The 10,209-nt window shown below is 45.6% G+C and overlaps 1 protein-coding gene across 2 annotated transcripts in view; it reads right to left on the bottom strand.

The window, feature by feature from the left end:
* Window positions 1–2,195: 2,195 nt before the first annotated feature.
* The window catches only part of sema4f (sema domain, immunoglobulin domain (Ig), transmembrane domain (TM) and short cytoplasmic domain, (semaphorin) 4F), a 136,524-nt gene continuing 128,510 nt past the window's right edge, over window positions 2,196–10,209 (bottom strand). Inside the window, exons 12-14 of one of the 2 annotated variants that reach the window (XM_078404341.1) lie at window positions 7,889–8,052; window positions 7,039–7,103; window positions 2,196–4,560 (exon numbers count right to left, since the gene is read on the bottom strand). In XM_078404341.1, coding sequence (XP_078260467.1) covers window positions 3,950–4,560; window positions 7,039–7,103; window positions 7,889–8,052 — 840 coding nt within the window. In that variant the 3' untranslated portion in view covers window positions 2,196–3,949. The remainder of the gene's footprint in view (window positions 4,561–7,038; window positions 7,104–7,888; window positions 8,053–10,209) is intronic. The other variant, XM_078404422.1, reaches the window with a different exon arrangement.

Genomic DNA, 10,209 nt, shown 5'->3' with positions numbered 1-10,209 from the left:
CGAAACCTCAAGTACCTGAAACATATACATAACCACGGTGTAATCATACATGAATTCACATAATAAAAGGTAGTCATCAAACGCAAAAATATAAAAAACACTAAACAAAGCTTAGTAGCAGCTACCCCAACTCTAAACCCTAACTTATTCCGCTCCCATAAGGTACCTGGATGCAGTGGGCAGCATGAGCATTCAGCAGACCTTTCAGTGCCCAACCATCCCACCAGAGGCCATGCAGCAAGTGTGCAAGATACACACAAAAAGCTGCAGCAACTCAGTCGGACAGGCAGCATCTCTGCAGAGAAGGAATGGGTGATGTTTCTGGTGGAGACCCTTCTTCAGACTGAAGATGGGTCTTGACCCGAGACGTCACCCATTCCTTCTCTGCAGAGATGCTTGCTGGCCCGCTGAATTACTCCAGCTTTTTGTGTCTATCTTCGGTTTAAACCAGCTTCTGCAGTTCCTTCCTACACAGCAGTGTACAAAGCTGGTTTTATGAGAGGGTAGCTGAGTGAGACTTTTTCGTCCCCCCAATGGACACCCACATGGCTTGTACCACTAGGCAGCAACTGGAATCAGAAGCCTCTGACGTTATCTCCTAATGAATTCACTATCGTCGTCCTGCTGTCTCTATCTTGGTGCCTCTTCTCTCTGGGCCAAAATCAACCAGGCACTCCTTCACGGCTCTCTCACCCATCAAGGTAGACCCACATCATCTGCCCCTTCTCTGCATGACATCCTGCAGCTCCCTCCCCTCCTCCCCCCCCCACCCCTTTAAAAACCTTAACTTTAAAATGTTTAAACTTTCCCTGATCTGCAACAAGTAGAATAAAAGATTCACAATTCATTTAGTTAAAATCAACACCATCGAGCAATACTGGAAAGGCTCAGGGCTTTTCATTGAATACTGATAAAGATGAGGAATAGACTCCAGTTGCAGGGCTGCATAAAAGCGCACGCCTCTGGTTATTTTGTAACAGCTCTCCTATCTCTCAAAGTGCTTGTCCACATCTGGCCAAGGTGGTCTCAATAATGTCCCACCTGAACTTTGCAAAGAACAACCAGTGGCACAATACGCACAGCCAATCCTCCGTGGGTGCCGAACTCCAAAACACTAAAGATGGACATAAAATGCTGGAGTAACTCAGCGGGCAGGCAGCATCTCGGGATAGAAGGAATGGGTGTAGGAAGGAACTGCAGATGCTGGTTTACATTGAAGACAGACACAAAATGTTTGAGTAACTCAGGCAGCATCTCCGGATAGAAGGAATGGGTGACATTTCGGGTCGAGACCCTTCTTCAGGGGAGAGGGAGACAGATAAAGAATGTAAGGTGTGAAAACAAGACATCAAATGGGACAAGGTTCAAGGGAAATATAGATTTGATCATTGTTAGCAAGGGGAAGGTGACAACGAAGCATACAAAGAAATAAATGTCATCAAGGGGAGAGTCAGACTGGTCGGAGAACTGGGATAGAGGAAAGGATGGAGAGAGGGAAAGCAAGGGTTACTTGAAGTTGGAGAAGTCTATATTCATACTGCTGGGGTATAAGCTACCCAAAAGAAATACGAGGTGCTGTTCCTCCAATTGGGTGGGTGGTGGGTGACGTTTAGGAACGTTTCAGGTGTCAGAGGTTATGGGGAGAAGGCAGGAGAATGGGGTTCAGAGGGAGAGATAGATCAGCCATGATTGAATGGTGGGGTAGAATTGATGGACCGAATGGCCTCATTCTACTCCTAACACATGACCTTATGAGACCCTTCATCAGACTGAGGTAAAACATTAAAGGTGGAATGTTACCTTTAACCAGATGGCAAATGATTTGAGACGAGGAGTACATTTTACACAATGATCCACTATTTCCACAGGAGAAATTAATACGAGAGCATGTTGGGTGGAATGTAGAATGAAAAGTCATTTTGTTATCATCCAAAGTTTTAAATTAAGCCTAAATATTGGGAATTGTCTCAGGTCAGCCACTGGTGGAGGGAATTTGATGAGATGATTTAAAAAAAACTATTTTAGAGGAAAGCAGTGTTTCTTTTGTACAGTGCACTATCCCCTCTAATCTTTATTAACATAGGTGAATGAATTAGAACATTTGATAGACACGAAAAGCTGGAGTAACTCAGCGGGTCAGGCAGCATCTCTGGAGAAAAGGAATGGGTGACGTTTTGGGCTGAAACGTCACCTATTCCTTTTCTTCAGAGATGCTGCCTGACCCGCTGAGTTACTCCAGTTTTTCGTATCTTTGGTTTAAACCAGCATCTGCAGTTCCTTCCAACAGAATTCGTTCATTTATTCGTTTAGACGAAGACTAATAGTTTGGTTATTATATTCTAGTTAGAGTCCCCAACATTGGGTATATGGATGGAAAGATTTGTTGAAAAATGTAGCAGTTCTTAATTGATATGCTCACCAGCATCTTTTTTTGCCTACTTAAAAAAGCACAAAGTGAAAGCATAAGCCTTGTACCGACACATGACATTGGGGGGGGGGTTCCCTCAATATCATCTTAAAGACAGCAGTTAGGCCCTCAAAAAAAAAAGTTTTTCTAGGCTAGAGCTGTCAGGAGAGAACACACCCACCCATCCACATTTTGACCGTGGTCTAAAGCACCCTGGAACAGCAACAGCTGGTGGATCCTTACAAAGTGAACTTGGAGAGAAGGGTGGGCAAATATTACAACTCCAAACATCAATTGCAAAGCAATCACTAAATATATCAATGCTAAACGGGGAACACCACCTCACAAAAACTCCAGTTTGCAGTACGTTTATAGTGGTTGCACGAGCCAGTATTACAGTACTTATAGTGGGTGCACACGTCTGCACTTCTGGTGGCCTGAGGAAATCCAAACACATTTGGAATAGAGAGTCGAGAAGCTGGCAGTGTGGGAATTCTGTGACTTTCCTGGATTCCATTACAAAATAGTTGGATGCATTTTTCAGCTACTCTTTACACCCCCCCCCCCCCATCCATCAGGGAGCTGAAATGATTCCCAGTGGTCACAGAACAGAAATATTTGCTCCGTGAAAAGGATTGTGTGCCATTTACAGCGGGATTTGAGAGCTTCAATATCTTGGAATACATCGACTGTTCAGAAAATCAACTTTTACATATTATAAACGTTTGTCAAAGGTTCTCGGCAGCCTCAGTTTTTAATCACACTGAACACCAGTGATCAGTTTTGTTTTGCATTTCTGCTAATGTTGACCAGAAGGTGCCTGTCCTTTATTGGTGCCGTTCCTCAAACATGACCCGAGTCTTGATCTTCTGCACGATACATTGCAGAAGAAAACCACTTGGCATTTTTCCCCTGTGCCAGGGGTTTGGAAAGAGTTGTCCAGTTAGTCTCCCTGCCTCTCCCCTTCATCATGTTCCTCGTTGTACGTGGCTGGGACGGGACATTTGAACTTAGTCATGTCGCTCTGACGGGTATCTTCTGTGGCAGTGGTCACTGGAGCAGAAATCGTGGGATTAACATTGAGTCTTCTTGGTCAAGGGTAAGATAGCTCACTGATATCCTCGACTGAGATGGATGGATTCAGCACAGAACACAAGAACTCCATTGTCCAAGTAATCCAGCTCCCTAACATCCTTCCAAATGGCCTTGTGTTATGCAGAAAAGTAGTAATTTTCTTATGGCTTTAAAAAAACAAACAACAACTTGGGCTGTCTAATTAAAGGTCGGAGTGCCCTCACGATGTCTTAACAGCGCAAGTGTAACAAAACGGTGTTGCAAAGCCCACCTGCTCTACTGAAGGAGGCAAGGACTCTGCCAAGCATGAAGCTGATGTGACCACAGCCGTGTTGAGTGGGAAGTGGGGATATCCTGAAAGAATTAAAGGCAACACCACAATCACAATAAAAAAAGATAGCTGTGAAGCAAATTGCTTGGCCACTTTATGGGGACACATGTTGCCAAGAACTTGGGTCTGTTCGTCCATTAAATTGAGGTTTCATCCTGGCACGATATAATGGAGATGGTTTGGTTTCTCGGAGAACCCATGTTCATTCCATTCACCGCCTCCTCCTTGTTCGCATAAGTCGGCTCTTTCTCACTGGTTCCGTTTAAACTCGATTCACTCTTCTGGGAAATGTCTAAGGGCCGGACTTCGTCGGGGGAGCCCAGACTGTAAACTGCGGTGTCTGTGTACTCTTTCTTGCAGCCACCCTTGGACGCCATGCTTTTCCTGCACCATGGGCGGCCGTACCTGTACATCATGGTGCCGATAACAATGCCAAGGATCAGGAAGGCGAACATCAGGAGATAATTGACAGAGTTTGTATCCTTCATGAGACTAGTCGAAGAGCCAAACTCCAGGCTGTAGAAAGCTTCAAGAATGCGCACTCCCTCCTCGACACACAAGCACTTGTAATCGCCCACACTGCTCTCTGTGGCGGCGATGTGAATGCCTCCCACGTTGACATCGTTGGTCATGTTACCATTCGAAGTTGCCCAGTTACACGTCGACCAGGCGGAACCGGGGCGGCACTGAAGAAAGACCGTGGTGCCCTTCACTGCTTGTACTACCTTGGCAAAAGGAGCAGGTTGGTCTGGGGAGAACAAAAAAAAACATCAGCCGTGGGTTTATGACGCTAATGACCAAGTTCATGGACAGAATTGGGATTTACAGAATTAGGAGCAAAGGCTAAAAGCACTTTTCAGGCTATGAAATGGTGCCAAGCAAAAGGATCTAGTTGTTCAAGCACATGGTGCCAGAGAGTGATACAGCGTGGAAACAGGCCCTTCGGCCCAGCTTTCCCACACCGGCCAAAATGTCCCAGCTACACTAGTCCCACCAGCCTGTGTTTGGCCCATATCCCACCAAACCTGTCCTATCCATGTACCTGTCTAATTGTTTCTTAAATGTAGCGATAATTCCCCGAACGTGGCATCATAAATGGTGGTGAAGAAGGCTTTTGGCATGTGGTCCTTCATCAGTCGGGGAATTGAGTGTGTATGTCGGGGTGTTATGTCACAGTTGTACAAGGCGTTAGTGAGGCCATACTTGGAATACTGTGTTCAGTTTTGGTCACCCTGCCATAGTTTGGAAAGTGCACAGACAAAATGTACAAGGATGTTGTCAAGACTTGAAGGCCTGAGTTATAGGGAGAGGTTGGGAAGACTAGAACTTTATTCTTTCGAGTGCAGGAGGCTAAGGAGTGATCTTATAGAGGTGTAGAAAATCATGAGGGGAATAGATAGGGCGAATGCACAGACTTCTACCCAAAGTTCGGAAATAAGAACTGGAGGGTAGAGGTTTAAGATGAGAAGGGAAAGATTTAAAAGGAACCTGAGGGGCAACCTTTTCCTACAAAGGGTGGTTGGTATATGGAACTAGCTACTGGAATAAGTAGTTCAGGCATGTACAATAGCGTTTAAGAGACATTTGGACAGGTACATGTATAGGAAAGGGTCAGAAGGATATGGGCTCCGGGTGGTCAAATGGGACCAGCTTAGATGGGGCATCTTGATCGGCATGAACAAGTTGGGCCGAAGAGTCTGTTTGACTCAATAACACTGCTGACTATCAGGGTCTTTCACCCCACACTAAACCATGAAATGATGGTATACTTGTAATCATCTCATTGCTGGGTCCTCGCACAACACTGCATTGCAGCCAAGAGTGCAGGAGTTCTTGCCAAGTCCTCAGCAAGTAGCAATGTCTGCGAAACCAAGCGCAGGCTCGGCGATCGTTTCGCTCAACACCTGCGCTCAGTCCGCATTAACCAACCTGATCTCCCAGTGGCCGAGCACTTCAACTCCCTCTGACCCCAGTCTGACCTTTCTGTCATGGGCCTCCTCCAGTGCCATAGTGAGGCCCACCGGAAATTGGAGGAACAGCACCTCATATTTCGCATGGGCAGCTTGCAGCCCAGTGGTATGAACATCGACCTCCAACTTTAGATAGTTCCTCTGTCCCTCTCTTCCCCTCCCCCTTCCCAGTTCTCCCTCTATCTTCCTGTCTCCACCTATACCCTTCCTTTGTCCCGCCCCCGACATCAGTCTGAAGAAGGATCTCGACCCGAAACGTCACCCATTCCTTCTCTCCTGAGATGCTGCCTGACCTGCTGAGTTACTCCAGCATTTTGTGAATAAATACCTTCGATTTGTACCAGCATCTGCAGTTAGTTTCTTATATGTCTGTCATAGAATCATAGTCATACAGCGTGGAAACAGGCTCTTCTGCCCAACTTGTCCTGATGAAGGCCAGTGTGCCAAAAGCTTTTTTGACCACCCTATCTACCTGTGACGCCACTTTCAAGGAACCTGTATTCCTAGATCCCTCTGTTCTACAACATTCCCAGATGCCTACCATTCACTGTGTAGGTCCTGCCCAGGTCAGACGTTCCAAAATGCAACACCTCACACTTCTCTATATTAAATTCCATCAACCATTCCTCAGCCCACCTGGCTAATCGATCAAGATCCTGCTGCAATTTTTGACATCCATCTTCACTATTTGCAATACCACCCACTTTTGTATAAGAAAATAACTGCAGATGTTGGTACAAATCGAAGGTATTTATTTCACAAAATGCTGGAGTAACTCAGCAGGTCTCCAGTGATCTCCTGAGATGCTGCCTGACCTGCTGAGTTACTCCAGCATTTTGTGAAACCCACTTTTGTATCATCAAACCTGCTAATCTTGCCATGTATGTTCTCATTCAAATCATTGATGTAGATGACAAACAGTAACGGCCCCAGCACCGAACCCTGAGGCACACCACTAGTCACAGGCCTCCAGTCCGAGAAGCAACCTTCCACCATCACCCTCTGCTTCCTTCCACAAAACCAATTCATCTCCATTCATGGCCAAAGTGAACCCTTCGGTATTGATGCGAGTGGCATTCCTGTCCCTGGGAATATATCATGAGTGCTAAGTGAGCTAGTAGTTCAATGATCAGTAGTTCAATGAGCGCTAAGTGAGCTAATAGTTCAATGTGCAAAATTCACATTGCTATCAACTTCAGAATTGGGAAATGAGAGATTTTAAATGTTACGTAGAGACTTTGTCTTGTCAACCATACCTTTTGTATTTTTGCACCAGGTGTTCGCTTGTTGATTGTCAGACTTCATGTTTGGAAGAAATCTGCTGAGGTTGCAAAATTACCGTTATCAGTCAGGTTAAAAAACATTCCAACAGGTATCAACTGTTTTTGTCCAGTAACTACTCTGCTCTTAAAACACAATTTACCAGAATTACTTTACCAAATTGAAATATTACTAATGCACAACTCCGTAGGAAATTAACAAGAAGTCGGCACGGTGGCGCAGCGGTAGAGTTACTGCCTCACAGCACCAGAGACCCGGGTTCGATCCTGATTACGGGCGCTGTCTGTACGGATTTTGCACATTCTCCCCGTGACTGCATGTGTTTTCTCCGAGATCTTCGGTTTCCTCCCACACTCCAAAGACGTACAGGTTTGTAGGTTAGTTGGCTTGGTATACGTGTAAATTGTCCCTTGTGTGTGTGGGAGTGTTAATGTGTGGGGATCGCTGGTCAGTGCAGACTCAGTGGGCCGTAGGGCCTGTTTCTGTGCTGTATCTCTAAACTCTTCTTAGGCCCCCCTCGGTTATGGCTGAAGTGCACATGGTATGAAGTGCACACTCAAAACGTTTAGTGTTTTCAAAAGAAATAACAGTCACAGAGTCACAGTCATTGAATCATGTAGATGTAAAATAACCTCTTCAGCCCAACACATCCATGCCGACCAAGATGCCTCATCTAAGCTGCTCCAATACTGTGTGCCTTCTTTACCACTCTAACTACTTGTGTGGCACTTTCAGTAAGCTATGAACTTGGACTCCAAGATCCCTCTGCGTCTCCCTGCTCAAATCTAAGAATGACTTGAGAGAGGGCTTCACGCTGCTGCACACCTTTGAACATTTTGCCTTCTGTCGTGAACACATTCCACCTTCTCCTCATCCCAGCCACAGGATAGATTCCTCGCCAGAAGACAGGCATCACAGCGGGAATACCTGCTACAGTTTACTGCGGGAAGCTGAACTAGCCTGTTAGATGATCCGATGTAGACAAATCCCTGGAAAACAACAGTGCACAATTTACATATCCTCAACACAATTCATATAGCACACCAATGCCTCTACTTCCTAAGAGTTGTCCCCACAACCCTCACCAACCACTACAGATGCACCATAGAATGCATTTTATCGGGATGCATCACAGCCTGGTTCGGGAACAGCTCCATCCATGACCGCAATAAATTGCAGCGAATTGTGGACGCAGCCCAGACCATCACACAAACCAACCTCCCTTCCATCGACTCCATCTACACCTCACGCTGCCTCGGCAAGGCCAGCAGCATCATCAAGGACCAGTCTCACCCCGGTCGCTCCCTCTTCTCCCCTCTCCCATCAGGCAAAAGGGACAGAAGTGTGAACACGCACACCTCCAGATTTAGGGACAGTTTCTTCCCAGCTGTTATCAGGCAACTGAATCATCCTACCACAACCAGAGAGCAGTGCTGAATGACTATCGACCTCTTTGACGACCCTCAGATTGTAATCATGTAGTGTCTTTCCACTATCTGGTTAGCACGCAACAAAAGCTTTTCACTCTACCTCGGTACACGTGACAATAAACCAATAAACTAGGGACAATTTACACGTATACCAAGCCAATTAACCTACCTACCCTCAACTACGTTTACCGAGGTACAGTGAAAAGCTTTTGTTGCGAGCTATCCAGTCAGCAGAAAGATCAGTACATGATTACAATCAAGCCGTTTACAGTGAATAGAAACATGCTAAGGGAATAACGTTTCGTGCAAGGTAAAGCCAGCAAAGTCTGATCAAGGATAATCTGAGGGTCACCTATGAGGTAGACAGTAGTTCAGCACTGCTCTCTGGTTGTGGTGGGATGGTTCAAGTATTCAGGAGCCTGATAGTTGCTAGGAAGAAGCTGTTTAATTGAGTTTAGTTTAGGTACACCGTGGAAAAAGGCCCTTCGGTCCAACAAGTCCGCGCCAACCAGCGATCCCCATACACTAGCACTATCCTACACACTAGGGACAATTTACAATTTTTACCAAAACCAATTAACCTAAAAATCTGCATATCTTTGGAGTGTGGGAGAAAACTGGAGCATCTGGAGAAAACCCACACGATCACGGGAATAACGTAGAAACTCCATACAGACAGCACCCATAGTCAGGATCGATCCCGGGTCTCTGGCGCTGTGAGGCAGCAACTCTACCGCTGCGCTACCCATGCATCACACGTTCTTGAACATGGTGGTCACGGTTTTCATAAATATTGTACCTTCTTCACATTGGTAGCAATGAGATGAAAGTGTGGCCAGGGTAGTATGATTCTTTGATGATATTATTCCAGTAAAGAATGGAAAAGGAAGCTTTACATTGAACTGTCCTTGAAAAGTTTATTTAGAGCGGCATATTCTATTCAGAGGCAGCATTTCTAGTATGCTTAGAGACTGAGTGCTACATCTTTCTGCCTTCCGCACAGACCGTTCCCTCCACAACTCCATAGTTAACTCATCCCTTCCCGCCCAAACCACCCCCTCCACAGGTACCACCTATTCCTTTTCTCCAGAGATGCTGTCTGACCTGCTAAGTTACTCCAGCTTTTTATGTCTATCTACAACATTTAGAGAGTTAGTTTCATAGCTTGATTCCTAACACTGAGCACATCAATTAACAAATAGCCCAATGTCAAATATAAAAAAGACAGCAGAATGGCACAGTGGCGTAGATGTAGTTGTTGCCTCACCGTGCCAGAGACCCGGGTTCGATTCCGACTACGGGTGCTGTCTGTACGGAGTTCACACGTTCTCCCTGTGACCACGTGGGTTATCTCCAGGTGCTCTGGTTTCCTCCCACACTCCAAAGACATACAAGTTTGCAGGTTGATCGGCTTGGTATAATTGTAAATTGTCCCTATAGTGTGTAGGATAGTGCTAGTGTATGGGGTCATCATTATTCAGCACAGACTCAGTGGGCCAAAGTGCCTGTTTCAGTGCTGTTTCTCTAAAGCCTAAAGCAGATGCTGGATATGGGAAGAAACGTCCAGCCCTGAGGCAGGATCTCCAGCACAAACGTCAAGGTAAAAGTCAAACTTAGATCAACTTTCACAGAATTAAAACACAATTTTAATGAGTTCAATAGAAAATGGATCATAAATGGACAAGGAATGTAATGCAATAGGTATGGAACAACAAG

Source organism: Rhinoraja longicauda, chromosome 1 (genome assembly GCF_053455715.1).
Source record: "Rhinoraja longicauda isolate Sanriku21f chromosome 1, sRhiLon1.1, whole genome shotgun sequence".
In the NCBI taxonomy this organism is placed as follows: Eukaryota; Metazoa; Chordata; class Chondrichthyes; order Rajiformes; family Arhynchobatidae; genus Rhinoraja; species Rhinoraja longicauda.
The sequence above is the reverse complement of the archived record's forward strand: the minus strand, read 5'-3'. Positions and strand labels throughout refer to the sequence as shown.